This window comes from Muscardinus avellanarius (assembly GCF_963383645.1).
Source record: "Muscardinus avellanarius genome assembly, chromosome: 16".
NCBI lineage: Eukaryota > Metazoa > Chordata > Mammalia > Rodentia > Gliridae > Muscardinus > Muscardinus avellanarius.
This window is the reverse complement of record NC_137802.1, coordinates 12,671,071-12,688,247: the sequence shown is the minus strand read 5'-3', so window position 1 is coordinate 12,688,247 and position 17,177 is coordinate 12,671,071. Positions and strand designations below refer to the sequence as shown.

Below are 17,177 nucleotides of genomic sequence, written 5' to 3'. Positions count from 1 at the left end.
ATGCTTGTAATCCCACCACTTGGGAGGCTAAGACAGGAGAATCGTGGTTCGAGGACAGCCTCAGGTACTTAGGGAGGCCCATGGCAACTCAGTGAGACCCTGTTTCAAAATAAAGAATAAGAAATAGGGCTGGGGGTGTAGCTCAGAGGTAGAATGCCCCTGGGTTCCATCCCCAGTACCAAAAAAAAAAAAAAAAAAAAAAAAAAAATCTCTGTAGCTGTTACTGGCTGGATCCTGCAGAAGTTCTTTTCTAGTGCATATGCCAAGGACCCTGCCAGTGCTGAGTCGCCTGTCTCTCCCTGCTCCACTGAGAACTCATCTGGACCCTTCACAGAACCAACCCTTCTCTTGAGACAGGGGGACATGCTGGGGTGTGCCTGAACGCATGTGTGCGATGGTGGAGGGATGCGTGTGTGTGTGTGTGTGTGTGTGTGTGTGTGTGTGTGTGCGTGTGTAGGGTGTTCATGCATTTGCAAGGTGAAGGAGTAGACTTGTGTATGTGTGTGTTGTTAGCTGTGGGGAGCAGTAGTAGACGTAGGTGTGCAAGGAGGGTAGAGGTGTGTGCTGTTGGGGGTCGTATAGTCTTGTACACTCTTTTGCAAAAGAACTGGAGGACCTACCCTGACTTGGCCTGAAACTTATCTTTACTTAAGGAAAATGCTCAAGAAGTAGGAATCAGAGTCGACAGTTCTGAATATACAGCAACCGACAGATTAGAAAAAAATCAGAGGAAAGTCTGTCTCGATCGGTACCTAGAGGACTAAAAAAATCAGCCTTCGGGGCTTAGGAGCCAGGCTGCTTTCTGGGCCAGGAATGTGACTCTTATCTCTGCAGCAGGGCAGGGGCAGGGGCAGGTCCTAGCAGCCTCACCTACTGAGTCTCGGAGGATGACTGAGGAACAGGGCCGTCAGGCTCAGAATTCAGGAGTTCATGGTTTTCCCTTTTCCCCACTGTGAGAATCGGAGAACTGGCAAAGCCAGTTATGGTCAGCCTATAAATTATGACTGTGGTTGGTGATTACATTCAGGCCAAAGGGCATAGAATGCGAGGGGTTTGAGTCTGGTCAGTGTGTGTGTGTGTGTGTGTGTGTGTGTGTGTGTGTATGTGTGGTGATGAGGATGGAACCCGGGGGCATTCCAGCTCCGAGCTACACCCCCAGCCCTATTTTATTTCGAAACAAGGCCTTAATAAGTTGCTGAGACTGGCCGAAAACCTGGAATCCTCCTGTCTCAGCCTTCCAAGTACTGGGATTACAGGTGTGCGCCACCATGCCCTGTGTCATTGTTCGTTTTGTTTTGGTATTGAGGATTGAACCCAGGTACATTCTACCTCTGAGTTACATTTCCGGCCTTTTTTTTTTGCTAGGTTACTGAGAGTCTCACTATATTGTTGAGTCTGTCCTCAAACCTGCCATCCCCCTGTTTCAGCCTCTCGGGTAATGGGATTACAGGCATGTGCCGCCATATCCCAGCTGAGACTAGCTGCTTATCAGAAATCATTTTCAGCGTAAGATCTTCCAGGCCAGTTCTATGGGTTAAAGAAAAAGAAAGAAAGAAAATGGCCACACTACTCAAACTGACTGTGGGTTGCTGGGTGGGTAGGGCTGAACCCCATACTCACTGCCCTGTATCCTATCCCACCCCTTCCAGGGGAGCCTTTTGAAGAACAGAGTTTGAAACCTTCCTCCCATGATGATCAAACCTCTCTTTGTAACGGGAAGGGAAGGAGCTTGCCCAAGGTCACGGGGGAGCCTGTAGCCCAACAGAGAAATTACTGTACAGCAGGGCCCAAAGCACGGGAGCCTGCCCTTGGGCCAGCCCTCAACATCACGGGACGGAGGAACTGAAGGTAAGAAAGGTGGGCTGGCCTGGAGGACCTCCCTGACATGGAGTTGGGGAACTGAAAAGAATACTATTTGCATGATTGTATCCAATAAAGAAAGCAATGGGTCTTCTTTAAACTTCTGAAGTCTCCCTGAGCCTGAGCAAAAATCTGGAGTTTTGGAGTAGTATCTGCTCTCAAACCTACTTGAAAATCTTAACACCGGGCACGGCCTTCAGAACTGATCGCAAGCCAGGTGGGGTGGCCCAGGCCTGCAATCCTGGCACTTGGGAGGTCAAGAGAGGAGGATCAGCGGCGGTTCGAGGCCAGCCTGGGGCAATTTATCGAGGTCCTCAGCAACTTGGTGAGACTCTGTTTCTAAATAAAATAATAAAAGGGGGCGGGGTATAACTTGGAGGTAGAATGGCCCAGGGTTCGATCGTCAGTACAAGAAGCACAGCAGAGCAAAGAAAAAGAACGGATTCCAGGGCTTTGGGGCCTCGTGCCTTGAAGGAAGGTCCCCCTCTCTGTCCTGAGGCCGCCCTCTACGTGGTGATGAGACTTGATGGTCCTCCCCTTGCTCTACTTACGCGATGTCCAACACGTACTAATTCACTTAATCTGAGCCACATTCCTACGAGGTAGGGGTTATTCTTCACTGCACCATTTTAATTTTACAGATTTGGAAACCAGGGAGGGGACAGAAGCTGCCCCGGGTCACAGAGCCAGGAAGAAGCAAAGTGGATCCAAATTATAGGGTCTGGGGCTTGGCCCCTGGTCCTCACCCCTGGGCCTTTGGACTTAAAGGTGGGGAAAGAAAGGATGTTCTGGGCAAGGAACCTCAAACCTCCCAGTGGTCATGTGTCCTTGTCCTCTGGGCTGTGGCCAAGGTGGAGGCTGGCCTTGAGCCTCCCAGGCACTGGGATCAGTGCTGTGTGTCATCCACATAGCTAGGATGGTCTTTGGGAAGCAAGCCCCATCCCTCCTCTCTTTTTTGCAGTACTGGGGATAAAACCCAGGGGCATTCTACCTCTGAGCTACAGCCCCAGCCCTATTTTTTATTCTTTATTTTGAAACAGGGTCTCACTGAGTTACAAAGCACCTCACTCAGTAGCTGAGGCTGTCTGCGAACCGCGATCCTCCTGTCTCAGCCTCCCGAATGCTGGAATACAAGTGTGCGCCACCACACTCGGCACCCCACCTATAGGTCTTAAATGGTTGTTTTTTTTCTTATAGTCTTTAAAATAATGATTGGCCACGCATGGTGGCCCATGGATATAATTCAAGTACTTTGGCGGCTGAGACAGGAAGATCTCAGGTTTAAGGCCAGCCTCAGAAACTTAGGAAGATCCTATTTCAAATTACAATAACAATAATAAGAAGGAGAGGAGAAGGAAGAGAAAAAGAAGGAGAAGAAGAAGGAGAAGGAGGAGGAGGAGGAGAAGGAAGAGGAGGAGGAGGAGGAAGAGGAGGAGGAGGAAGAGGAGGAGGAGAAGGAGGAGGAGGAGGAAAGGAGGAGGAGGAGGAGGAAGAGGAGGAGGAGAAGGAGGAGGAGGAGGAGGAAAGGAGGAGGAGGAGGAGGGGGGGGGGAGGAGGAGACCACCACAATGATGACGTCAGGCATGGTGGTGCATGCTTGAAATCCCAGTCCTTGGGAGGCTGAGACAGGAGGACTGCAGGTTTGAAGCCAGCCCTAGCAACTTAGCGAGACACTATTTCCAAATAAAAAAATAAAAGAAAATAGGTTTAGGGGTGTATTCCAGAGGCAGAAGGGCCCTGGCATTCATCCCCAGTACCACAAAAATATGACGAAGTAAAAATAAAATAGGACTGGGGGTGTGGTGCAAGGGTAGGATGCCCCTGGGTTCAATCCTCAGTACGAAAAAAGAAAAAGAGAAAGAAAGATGAACATCATTAAGAGGGTCCTCGAGGCCCGGCCGGGTCTGGCCTCTGCCTGCTGCAGGATCCCAACCCTCTCCGGCACTTGCCCTCGGCCCTCTTATCCGTTTGGTTGCTGTCTTTTATGTCCTGCGACTCCAGGGCCCGAGCCCCAGCCCTGCCTCTCTCTGGAAGACTTTCCCGTCAGGATCTCCTTTTCCTTTGGTGTCCAGCCTGACACCGCCTCCTCCAGGAAGCCTCCGTGACTGCACTTTGGGTCAGTGTCTCCACTGGCTGCGCATGTGGCATGACGGTGCGCCCTCCTTCCTAGTCCTCGCCTGGTTTTGTTAGTGTGCTGTATGCTGTTGGCGTGACTCTCTGGCCATCCTCCATCCTCCTCACCTGACAGCAAACTCCCCTAGAGCAGGGTCTGCCTGTGATCCGACCCCCGCCAACTGGAGGGATAAAGCAAGTATTCCAAATTTGGCTTCTGCGTCAACGTACGCACCCAACGTACTCACTTTGTGCGCATGTGGGGGTAATTGGACTCGGGAGCATCCTGCCTCTGGGCTACATTCCCAGCCATATTTTTTATTTTTATTTTGGAACAGGGTTTTGCTAGGCTGATGAAGAGTCTCGCTGCTTGCTGAGGCTGTCCTCAAAACTGCGATCCTCCTGTGTCGGCCTCCCAAGGACTGGGATTACAAGCGTCATGGGCCACCATGCCTGGCAGGCTACATGTTTAATAGCAACACATGACGTTTGTTGGGATCATACCATTTGCAAAGAGCTTTTTTCTTGCACTACTTTATTTTTTTGTGGTTGTTGTTGTTCTGTTTTGGTGGGACTGGGGATTGAACCCAGGGACATTCTACCTCCAAGCTACACCCCTGGCCCTTTGAAAAATTATTATTATTATTATTATTATTATTATTATTATTATTATTTTTGGTGGTACTGGGGTGGAACGCAGAGGCTTTCTACCTCCGGGCTATACTCCCAGACCTTTTTTTATATTTTATTTGGAAACAGGGTCTCACTAAGTTGCTAAAAGCCTCACTAAGTAGCTGAGGCTGGCTTCTCACCCATGTGATCCTCCTGTCTCGGCCTCCCAAGCGCGGGAATTACAAGTGTGCGCCACCACGCCCGGCTTAAAATTTTTATTACTTTGAAACGGACTCTGGTTGAGAAACTGAGGGTCTTGCTAATTGCTGAAGCTGGCCTCGAGCCTGTGGTCCTCCTGTCTCGGCCTCCCAAGCACTGGGATTACAGGTGTGCTGCCACAGTACCTAGCCACTTTCTGGTCCTTTGAACAAGGGCAGGGAACAGTGGCCTCTTCTAACAGTTGAGAGCCCCAAGACTCAGGGTGAGACACAACCTGTCCAAGGTTGCCCAGCTAAGAAGTATGGAAGCCCACATCACCTGCAGGTACTTTCTGGAGACCTCTTCCATTTGGGGCTTTTTTCCCCCCCTTAGTTCCCGGGGTCAGCTGTAATCTCCAATAAAAACCACACCTGTTATTTCCTTTTCCCAGCTCTGCAACGACCTTTGCGCCTACTAATCACAAGGGAGTGCCGGACTACACCTGAGCAGGTCCAGGGAAGGAGGGTAGGCCGATCAGACCGACCCCGGGCTCCCACTTCAGTCTCCTGGGGAGAGCTGTTTGTCTCGGAATAAGAGTTGTAAAGGCCCCCTTGTACTGCCCATTGCGGGGTCCATTTCTCTGAGAACGATCTCCCAGCCAGCTGCCTGTTTGGTTTCACGGAAGTCATCGCAGTTGTTCGCCCGGCTGAGACGCAGAGCTCGGCTGAGGAAATCCACGGAGCCATGCTCAGTCCATTTCTGGTTCTCTGTCTCCGACCTGGATGCACACAGGCATTGGCTGCATAGGCTGTGTGTGAGGAGGGTGGGCTGGGGGCGCTGCCCAGAGGTCTCCAACCCCCCTGGTGTGTCCGGCGGGGACAGGAACAAGAAAGGCCAACCTGGATGGTTCTGCTCTGCTGACCGCCACATGGCTCTGATCACAGCCCTCTGCTTGCAAGGGCCGTGAGCAGCCATTCGGGAACTTTCCATTCTCTTACTTGGCTTTTTTTTTTGTTTTGTTTTGTTTTGGTACTGAGGACTGAATCCAGAGGCATTCGACCTCCAAAGCTACACCCCCAGCTATTTTTTTTATTGTATTTTATTTTGAAACAGGGTCTCGCTAAGTTGCTGAGGCGGGCCTTGAACCTGCCATCCTCCTGTCTCAGCCTCCCGAGTAGGGGGATCACAGGTACATTGGGCTTCCATCTTTTCTTTGTGCCACTGGCTCCTCCCCATCCCCTGCCAAGCGGGAATTCTCCCTAATGAAGGACTGAGATGGGCTCTTCTATGTTCCAGGCCAGAGGGCTAACTTTCCCTTCGGGCACGGTGGTCACTCTTAGCATAGTGGAGGTGGAAGGGGCCAGAGGAATCTTTCCAGTTTCGGTGAGAACAACAGTCCCCAGAGGAGAAACCACCTGTGCTGGCTGGTCCTGTGTGGCACTCACGTGGGGCCCCGGTGTGCAGAATCCCTGGTCCAGACACAGTCACCCCGCTGCTTACCTATTCAGTGTGGGCCTGTCTCTGCTTGCCGGGCCTCCCTGGCCACCTGCCAGGCAGATATTGCAGTTCACTCACCTGGTCCCGGTCGGGCGTTCTGGGTGGGAGCCGCGACATGCCACTGCCCAGCGGCCCCAGGCATCTGCATCTCTCCTCCTCTGCCAGGGGGCAAACTACAAGTTCAGTTCCTCTAGAGGTACCTGGATGTTGAACGAATACCAGAAGATCCAGAAAAGCAAACTGAAAGCCATAATCAAGGATCCCGTGTAGACCAAGAAGTCCCAGTAATCGAGCGTGGCGAAGATCCCCACCAGCAAAAGGACCAAGCCCAGAGCGTCGCACAGGAGGGCGATGACTGGCAGGCACACGCAGCGCCAGCGATGGCGTCCTCCGCAAGTCCTGCCCAGGAGCATTGCCCGGGGAAGCGGGAGGCGCCCGGCTAGGCTCCCCGAGTGATTTGCATGGCAGGTGCCAGACCTGCCCTCCGCTGCCTCCTCTCCCTCTGGGTGCGAGTGAATGAGCCAGCCGGCCGGCCGCGTCTCGGAGCCACAAGGAAGTACACGTGGGTCCACCTCTATGAGTCTGGCAGCCAGTGGGGCAGGATATTTCTTAACAGTTTCATGGCTCAGGAATGATGCAGTCCCAAACAGTCTGATGTCACTGGAAACTGGGCTGGTCATGGCGGGAACCAACCAGCCACACGCAGGGGTGAGCCTGGGTTAAAAATGCAAGTTCAGGGGTCCGGTGGCCCTGAGGCAGGGTCTGTCCTGTCCTCTGTGCTCTGATGTGGGAGCCAGAGCCTGAATGTTTTGATTCTGACACAGGGTGGCTTCGTCTGTGTGTGGGAGACTGGGGTTGTCTTCCTCCTAGAAAAAGGAGGTTTTACGTGAAGGGTGTGGGTGAGAGTTTGTTGATATCAATGGATTCTGAAACAATGCTATAAGAACTGGTCAGTAGCCAGGCATAGTGTCACACACTTGTCATCTCAGTACTTGGGAGGCTGAGACAGGAGAAACGCAGATTCAAAGCCAGCCTCAGCAACGTAGTAGAGACTGTTGGAAAACTAGTAAGACTTTGTTTCAAACTGAAGAAAAGAGAGGGCTGGGGATAGAGCCTGGAGGTCGAGTGCCCCTGGGTTCAATCCCCAGTAACCACCTCCCAAGCCCCTGCCACATGCAAAAAAAGAACTGGCCATTTTTAGCAAGAGAAGGTGTGCTGGTTTGGGGAGGAGGTTCTCCATTCTGAAGGTGGAAGGATCTGACAGTGCCTTGTGATGATGGACAATAAGGATAGAGGCCAACTTGGGGGAAGATGAGTGGAAAGAGCCTACACTAAGGAGAGAAAGGACTTCTGACCTCTGGCTGCAGTAAACACCCTGTGGACCATCTGCACAAGTCAGGAGATGTTGATATGCCGGGCATGGTGGTGCACATCTGTATTCCCAGCATTTGGGAGGCTGAGACAAGAAGATTGTAGGTTTGAGGCCACTCTCAGCAATTTAGTGAGACCCTCAGCAACCTTGTGAGACCCTGTTGCAAAACAGAAATAAAAATAGGGCTGGGGTTATACCTTGGAGGTAGAATGCCTCTGGGTTCAGTCCCCAGAAAGCCCCCCCTCAAAAAAGAGAGTGTGCTTTACAATGGCCCGTTGACTCTGTGTTTTCAACACTGGGTAACTTTATGTTTGCTTTCATTTGCCCATTAAAGACAGCACCCGTGTGCCCTGGCAGATGGCCCTGACTTGAGGACTTATGTGAAAGATGGGGAGATCTTATCACCGTGAAGTGAACGTCACCCGAGAAAGACGCAGCTGCTGCTGGTCCTTTGGCTGTATCACACAGACAGTCACCTGTCTCTGATTCAGACCAGCGCCTCCAGCAAGATGCCTAAGCCCTCCGGGACTCAGTTTCCCCACGCGAGTAAAGGAGATGATTTCTACTTTCTCTTTCACCTTTCCCAAAGGGTGAGAATAAATGGGTAGTTCAAACTTAAGTTTCCTATGAGAAAAATTAGGGCGAAAGAGGAACTTCTAGAAAAAGTACTGGGGTGGGCGTAAGCCGGAATTTTTAGGAGCCAAAACACAAGGAGATGTGGCCCAGGTGAGTCAGCCTGGGCATCTCAAGGTCTGCCACCCGTGTCTCCATATTTTCTCGGCTTACCCTGGGGAGAGTACCTGTTCAGGAACAGTTTCAATCACCAGGGAAGACAATTCTCCCACTCCATGGTCCCAGCTTCCACCAGGAGGGAGTTTCCTGGGAAGAAAGTAGGCGCAGCAATGGCCTCTCCCCAGGGGTCCAGCATCCTGCCCAAGACTGTGCAGGACCTGGCTGGGGCATTTGGCCTAGCTGCTTGTAGACTCTTCCAGAGACGTGTGTGTGTGTGTGTGTGTGTGTGTGTGTGTGTGTGTGTGTAATGTGGAGAACAATGATTTCAGTCCTAAAATTTCTGTATGCTGAAAAATCCCTTTGTCTTGGTTAGCCAGGAGGGTTGACTAGTGACTCTTATCCCCCGTGCTGGGTCAAAGAGAAGCCAGACATGGCAAAACCTCTTCAGTGCCCCTCTACTTCCGGCCAACCTCGCTTCCAGCTGGGCGTAACTTCCGGTCGATCTCAACTTCCGGTCGATCTCAACTTCCGGCCGACATCAACTTCCGGCCATCTCGACTTCCGGTCGGCCTCACTCAACACAGATGCTGAGCACCTCCGGGTAATGCTGGCACTTTGGATTCTAGGTGTTTTCAACAGTTTCAGTTCTAGAGTTGTCGCTCGGGAACATGGGTAATTGGTTCTAGGACTCCCATGAGCATCAAAACCTGCAGAGACTTAAGGCTCTTATATTAAGCGGCACAGAGTTGGTATATAATCTGTGCACACCCTCCTGTGTGCTTTGTCTTCCCTAGGTTCTTTATAATACCTAATACTATGTAAATGCTATGTGGGTCGTTATTATATTGTATTGTTTAAGAAATAATGACAAGAAAAATATTTGTATTCAGTACAGTGTGATTGTTTTTTTTCTAAATTACTTCTTTTTTTTTTTTTGCAGTACTGGAGATGGTACCTCCAAGTGACACCCCCAGCCCTATTTTTTTATTCTTTTTTTTGAAACAGGGTTTCACTGAATTGCAAAGGGCCTCACTAAGTAGTAGCCGAGGCTGGCAGTGAACCGGGATCCTGCTATCTCAGCCGCTCAAATGCTGGGATTACAAGTGTATGCCACCACGCTGGCTCCTAAATTACTTCTGATTCAGCTTGGCATGGTGCCGCACACTTGTAATCCTAGTAGTTGGGAGGCTGAGACTGGAATATTGCAGGTTCGAGGTCAACCTCAGTACCATAGCGACGATGCTCTCATCAATTTAACATGAACCTGTTTCAAAATAAAAAATAAAATAGGGCTGGAGCTCAGAGGTAGCATACCTCTGGGTTCAAATCCTAGTACCCAAACCCAAAAAACAAGTAAGGAAACAAAAACAACAACAAAAAATAAAATGGGCTGGGAACATAGCTTGGAGGTAGAATGCCCCTGGGTTCAATCCCTAGTAGCTAAATAAATAAATAAATAAAACAAGAAGGGCTGGGGCATTTAGCTCTTAGGTATAATACCCTGGATTCAATCTCTAGCACCAGAAAAAAAACAAAAAAACTTTTGATTCAAGGTTGGTTGAATCCATAGGTTTGGAACCCACAGTTATAGGGTTGTTATACTATTTCTCTCTCTCTCTCTCTCTCTCTCTCTCTCTCTCTCTCTCTCTCTCCCACTCTCTCTCCTCTCTCTCTCTCTCTCTCTCTCTCTCTCTCTCTCTCTCACACACACACACACACACACACACACACACACACACACACACACTTCTGGCTAAACCACTATGACATCTTTACAAGTGAAAAGAACAAAAGGCACTGATGGATTTGTTCTCTGGAGCATCCTCCAGAACCATCCACACCTATCTTCTCACAGAAGTGGGCTGCCTTGAGCTCTGATTCTGCACCTGTTCTTGTGGCTTGGCTGCGGCCATCTTGCTATCTGTGAGTCCCCAACAGCCTGGCCAGGTTCTGAGCAGCCCTCCACCCGCCCTGGTGCTTTCTTGCTCCCGTTTCCTGTGTGGAGGGCAGGGTGGGTATTTGCTCAGCTGGGAGAAACCAACTGGGGCATCTGATGAAAAGCCAGGTGACTCCAGTCCTGGAGTGGAGACATACTTAGTGAGACTCTGTTTTAAATAAAGGATAAAAGATAGGGCTGGGAATGTAGTGTGAAGGTAGAATGCTCCTGGGTTCCATCCCCAGTACCCCCCCCCCACACACACACACAGAAATCTTGGAGTAAAGGCCACCCTAGACCAGGGTAGCTGGTTTGTAGGAAACATCCAGCTGGCTTGACCAGGAGCAGCTGGTTTTCCTGTTCCCACTGAGATCCACAGGGCCCACTGTTGGAAACAGCGTTTCCAGGGTGGCTACAACCAAGTACTGCAAACCCAGAAGCTCCAACAACACACGTATTGTCTCACAGTTAAGGAGGCTGGAAGTGTAATGGAGATAAATAAGTGTGTGTGTGTGTGTGTGTGTGTGTGTGTGTGTGTGTGTCTAGGAACTGAACCCAGGAACTCTCTACCACTGAGCTATAGTCTTCTCAGCCTCTTTCATTTTATTTTAAGACAGGGTCTTGCTAGTCAGGTGTGGTGGTGCACACTTGTAATCCCAGTACTTGGGAGGCTGAGAAAGGAGGATCACAGGTTCAAAGCCAGCCCTAGCAAGTAGTGAGACTCTCATCAACCTAGCAATACCTTGTTTCAAAATAAAAAAAAATAAATAAAAGTCAGGTATGGTGGTGCACGCTTCTAATCCCCGCATTTGGGAGGCTGATACAGAATGATTGCAGTTTGCAAACAGCCTCAGCTACTTAGCCTCCTCTGCTGTGGGGCTGGGCTGGATCAGAGAGGGTTGTCCCTCGCCTGCAGCCTCACAGCACCGCCTCTGCTTGGTGACGGAGACCTTGTGACTCCCTTAGCAAAGTCATCCTCATCTGTCACCCCTCGGTGATGTCACAGGATGACAACCTCCCTGTGACCTGGGTCCTAAGGGGCAGGCTGAGGCCGGGACAAGGACAGGGAGGGGCCATCCTGGTGCTCAGCTGACCCAGCGTCACAGCTCCCAGAGCTGACTCTGGAGGATCCAGGCCTAGTCACCTCCCGGGGTGACAGGGCTCAGAGGCTGGGTGGGGCTGACCGTGCTGTCCTGCCCCATAGGCCTCCCGCCTTTTCAGAGAGCTTAGTAGAATACCACACATCGGCGTGTGATCTTGGGCCTGTCACTTACCCTGTCTGAGCTTTTACTTCCTCGTTGCAAAAGAATACCAGTTTGTCTTTCAAATCCCTTCCACTAGCTGGGCATGGTGGCGCACACCTGTGACCCTAGTGCTTGGGAGGCCGAGAAGGGAGGATTGCAGGTTTGCGGCCAGCCTCAAAAATTTAGCAAGATTCCCAGCAACTTAGTGTGACTCCGTTTCCAAATAAAACATAATGTAGAGCTAGGGGGTCGCTTGGAGGTAGAACACCCTTGGGCTCAATCTCACACACACACACACACACACACACACACACACACACACACACACTCCTTTTCTGCCAACCTGGCTTTTTCTGTTCATCGTCCTCCAGTCTCTGAACCTTCCTGCTTTAGCGATGCATAGGTTATCAAGCCTCAGTTACACATGTGCCTCCCGCTCCAGTTTTCTCACAGGCTATTTCTATTACTTATTGTAAAAGACTAGTGAATTCATTTGTTAATATTTCACGATTTTAGTCGGGCGTGGTAGCACATGCCTGTAATCCCAGAACTTGGCAGGCTGAGACAGGAGGAGGACCGCAGATTTGAGACCAGCCTCAGCAACTTAGAAAGACTGTGATTGAAATAAAATAAAAAGGGCTGGATGCCGGGCGTGGTGGCGCACGCTTGTAATCCCCGCGCTTGGGAGGCGGAGACAGGAGGATCGCGCAGGTTCGAAGCCAGACTCAGCTACTTAGTGAGGCTCTCAGCAAGTTAGTGAGACCCTGTTTCCAAATAAAGTATAAAATAGGTCTGGGAGTATAGCCCGGAGGTAGAAGGGTTCCTTCCCCAGTACCACCAAAATAAGTAAATAAGTAAATAAGTAAATAAAATAAAATAAAGGGGCTCAAGATGTAGCTCAGAGGTAGAATGCCCTGGGTTTAATCCCCTTTACACACACACACACACACACACACACACACACCTCTCTACCTACTAATAACGCCTAGTGGAGACCAGGCCTTTAACACATGAGTCTTTGGGGGCCATCTAAGATCCAAACTACAGCAGGAGGAGTCTCCAAGTCACGGGATCTCCTCTGCCCTTTTGTCCCTTTCCCTCCTCTGGAATGTTCGGGCTGCCACCTCTTTACTCCGGTCTCATACGACTGTCCCCTCTCTGTAGAGGACTCCGGCCACCCATCTTCAGTGTCAGACGGCCTTCCCTGTGGCTGAGGATGTCCTCATATCAGGCCTGTCCTCGTCTGACAGGGAGAAAGGGCCAGTGTGCAGGAATCTGTGTTTGTTTCGTTCACACCCTTCTCCCGTCGCCTAGAGCAGGTCCAGGCGGGCTCGGCAGCCATTCCTAGAGTGAAGAGGCGTGGCTGGTCACCTCAACGCCTTTCCCACACGGGGACCCAAGATCCCTGCTGGCCCCCCCTTCTCCATCCCTCCTCTGCCACTCCTGCCACGCGGAGTCAACGCCCACCACACCCCAGACACCCCGGCTTCCTCAGGAGCCCCCTCACTCTTTTCTTGCTTTGTAGCGGTGAGCCCACCAAGGGCCACTCTGCCCTGGACCCTGGCCAAAAGCTTGGTGCTAATCCTTAAGTCTGGTTACTCAGCCTGGCTCCAGGAAGCCACCACGCCCTCTCCCCAGGTCTTTAGTAGGGGCTTTCTCCCCTTTTTCCAGGGATGGGCACTGGTGGAGCGTCTGTCTATGGTTCCAGAATAATTTACGTGGGGTTCTTAATTGCATTCTGAGAGGTTCTTAACAAAGATTCTGAGCAAGTCCTGAGTGCCTACCTAGCAAATTAGTCTGGATGTTAGGAGGATCTCCAGTCTGGAATCTCCTCCTCCCCTCCCCCTCCTCCTCCCTCTCCCTCTCCTCCCCTCTCCTTCCTTCCCTCCCACTCCCCTCCCCCTTCTCCTCCTCCTCCTTATCTCCTCTTCCTCCTCCACCTCTTCCCCTTCTCCTTCCCCTCCACCTCCTCCTCCTCATCTCCTCTCTTCTTCCTCCTTCTCCTCCTCCTCCTCCTCCTGCTCCTCCTCCTCCTCCTCCTCCTCCTCCTCCTCTGTCTTCCCCTCCTCCTTATCTCCTCTTTTCTCCCTCCTGTTCTTCTTCTTCCTCCTCCTCCTCTTCTCCTCCTCCTCCTCCTCCTCCTCCTTGCAGTACCAGGGATGGAACCCAGGGGCATTTTACCTCCAAGCTACACCCCCAGCCCTATTTTTTACTCTTTATTTTGAAACAGGGTCTCGCTAAGTAGCTGAGGCTGTCTGTGAACCACGTTTATCCTGTCTAAGCCTCCCAAATGCTGGGATTACAACCATGCCTGGTTCCTCTTTCTTCTTATTGAACCCTGGGACATCCTACTTACTAGCCATACCCTCAGCCCTATTTTATCTTATTTTTATCTTGAAACAAGGTCTCACTAAGTTGCTAAGGCTAGCCTTGAACCTGGGATTTTCCTGTCTCAGCCTCCCAAGTACTGGAATTTCAGGCATGCACTACCAAACTCAGCTTGGAATTCTCTCTTCTTGGAACAAAGGTAGCAACAAATATCACGGTTTTAATGAATTCCTTCTGTCTAGGCTGTTTTGAGCTCTATAACAAAGTACCCCAGATGGGGTGACTTACAGACAACACCAGTTTATTTCTCACAGTTCAAAGGCTGAAAGTCTGAGCTTAAGGTGCCAGCATGGCTGGTTTGGGTGAGGACCATCTGCCAGGTTGCAGATGGCTGACTTCTTGCAGCTCACATGGCAGAAAGGGTAAGGGGAGCCAGGCAAAGTGGTGCACACTTGTAATCTCAGTACTTGGGAGGCTGAGACAAGAGGAGCTCAGGTTTACAACCAGCCTCAGCAGCTTGTGATACCCTCTGCAACTTAGTAAGATCCTGTTTCAAAATAAAGAATAAAAAAATAGGGCTAGGGGTGTAGCTCAGAAGTAGAATGCTCCTGGGTTTGACCCCCCAGTTATGCAAAAAAAAAAAAGCATAAGGGGCTCTCAATATATGGTGTCTCTTTTACAAGAGCTGATTACTCTCAAAGGATTGCAAACCTGTGAGCTTCCTGTCTCACCCTCCCAAGGACAGAGATTTACAGGTGTATCCACCTAAAATAGAGGTTCCATTATCAGAAACAATAGGGAAAAAGATACTTTTTTCAGGGAAATAGTAGTCTCTAACATTTCTGGCTTGGGAACTGGCTGAACGGAGGGAGGAGATTCAGTTTGGGGACAGTAGAGCTTAAGCTGCTGGAGGTGTTGAGGCAGAGGCTCCTATGGTAGGCTGGATAAGAGCCCCCCAAAAGGTGTCCACATGCAAATTTCTGGAATTTGTGAGTAGGTCCCCTTGTGTGGCAAAAGAAACTGCGCAGGTGTGATTGAGGGACACTGCGGGTTGACTCATGTCTCCACCATATCCGTGTGTTGGGGTCCCCAGGAATTCGGGATGTGACTAGATTTGGAGGTGGAGTCTTTAAAGAGGTCATTAAGTTAAAAGGAGGTCCCAAGGGTGGGAGTTAGACAGATCTCCTTGGAGTCCCTCTAGGAAGACACGGGTAGGATGCAGGCCTGTCAGAGGAAGGGCCATGTGAGCCCAGAGGCAGGGATAGCATCTGCAAACCAGAGACAAGGCATCCGTCAGAGTTCTAGCTTCCAGAACTGGGAGGAAACACATTTTTCTTCTTTAAGCCACCCACACCGTGGTACTTTGCTACTGCAGCTTGGGCAAACGAATACAAGGATCTTGAGATGGGGAGATTGTTCCAGATGATCCAGGCGGGCCCCATGTAAAGTCTCCATATAAACCAGGCGTGGTGGTATCTGCTTGTAACCTCAGTACACGGGAGGCTGCGACAGGAGGATCGCGGTTCGTGGACAGCCTCAGCTACTTAGTGAGGCCCTCTGCAACTCAGTGATCCCATGTTTCAAAATAAAGAATAAAAAATAGGGCTGGGGGTGGAGCTCAGAGGTAGACTGCCCCTGGGTTCAATTCCAAGTATCCTACCTCTAAATACATAACTAGTGATAAGACAATGAAGACCCTCTTAGAACCCTGCCGATGACCAGTACACCTGAATCATCCTGTGACCACAGCACTGGCATCATCCTCACACAGCTCCTCCCACCTGTTCCTCGGGAAAGACTTTTCTAGAAGAACTGTGAACCCCAAAGCATGTCGCTCACTCTTGAGTATTAAATAAATCTCGGTCTAGGCCTCTGACTGACTCATGCGGAAATTCCTTTTGGTCAATTAAGCCAAAGACACTGCAGGTCCTGAGTTGGGGTCACCCTCTTTCCCCCACTGGGACTCCTCGAACCCTTCATGGAACCAAGTCCTCTCCTGTGGCATTCATAAGTAAAAAGGGATAACAGAGGATTAGGTGGAGAGGTGAGGTGACAGAAGAAGGGGTCAGATTGATGAAACTATGGCTCTGAGATGGAAGGGACCACCAAGAGCACAGGCCTCTAATCCCAGTGCTTGGGAGGCAGAGGCAGGAGGATCACAGGTTCAAGGCCAGCCTCAGCAGCTTAGCGAGACCCTGTTCCCTCTTCTCCCACCACTGAGGGTATAGCTGAGTGGTAGAATGCCCCTGGGTTTGATCCCTAGCCCCCAGACAACAAGCAAAGGAATGGATTTTTCCCTATGTCCTTCAGAAGGAACCCAGCTCTGATGTACACCTTACTTTTAGTTCTCTGAGATTCACATTCAACTTCTGACTTCTGGAACTGGAAGCTAAGAAGTGTGTGTGTGTGTGTGTGTGTGTGTGTGTGTGTGTGTGTGTGTTTAAGCTATTAAGCTTATGTTGATTTTTGTTGTTTTTACAGCCATGTTAGAAAGCTCACACAATGTGCCTTAGGCATCTAGATATATGGGAATGGTTTAAGGGAGCCACTGCCACACAGAAAAAATCGAAGACGTTGTCAAGAAAGAACAAGTGTTGAGCAGGAGGAAGAGATGGGGGCCTGGAGGAATCTTCCGGGTGACCAACGACTGGTAAACTATCAGGATCGCAAGTTCAAGGCCAGCCTCAGCAACTTAGTGAGGATCTCAGCAACATAGAGAGAACTTGTTCCAAAATAAAGAATAAAATGGGCTCGGGCTGTAACTCATAGGTAGAATGGCTCTGAGTTCCATCCTCAGTGTCATGAAAGAGAAGGAGAAGGAGAAGGAGATGAAGAAGGAGAAGGAAGGAGAAGACCTGGACTGAGAGGTGTTCTGGGATCCCTCCTTTCACCCCTGTGACCACAGGGGAAGCAAGCATGGTTTCTGAGACGCAAAGGTTCACCTCTGGAGCCCCCAGAGAGTTGGCTGCCCAGTGCCAGGTTCTCTGGAGCTGTGTGGAAATCTGCATAGGAGAACACTTCAGACAGTACCTGGCCATCTTTGCAGGTGCTTAGGGATCTGGGTGGGGGATGAAGGTAGGCTCCAGGTGGGCAATTTTCTCCTTTGATTTGTGTGAAGACCACCTCTTCAAGAATATCAGCAGGCCATCTCTGGAACAGCTGCTGCCTTTTATGAACCACTGATTCATTCTGGAAGAGCCTTTCTTCCTATCATATTTTTGGTATTAATACTAGGCGTGTGCTGGGCAGGATAGTGCATGCCTGTAATCCTAGTATTTGGGAGACT

The 17,177-nt window shown here is 50.5% G+C and overlaps 1 protein-coding gene across 1 annotated transcript; it reads right to left on the bottom strand.

Annotated features, from left to right (window-relative positions):
* Window positions 1-6,452: 6,452 nt before the first annotated feature.
* Window positions 6,453-6,692, bottom strand: TMEM238L (transmembrane protein 238 like; the record flags this gene model as incomplete). Its single annotated transcript, XM_080712123.1, has 1 exon — window positions 6,453-6,692. One exon carries the CDS (start codon window positions 6,690-6,692, stop codon window positions 6,453-6,455), a length of 240 nt encoding a protein of 79 aa, XP_080568249.1.
* Window positions 6,693-17,177: the final 10,485 nt, after the last annotated feature.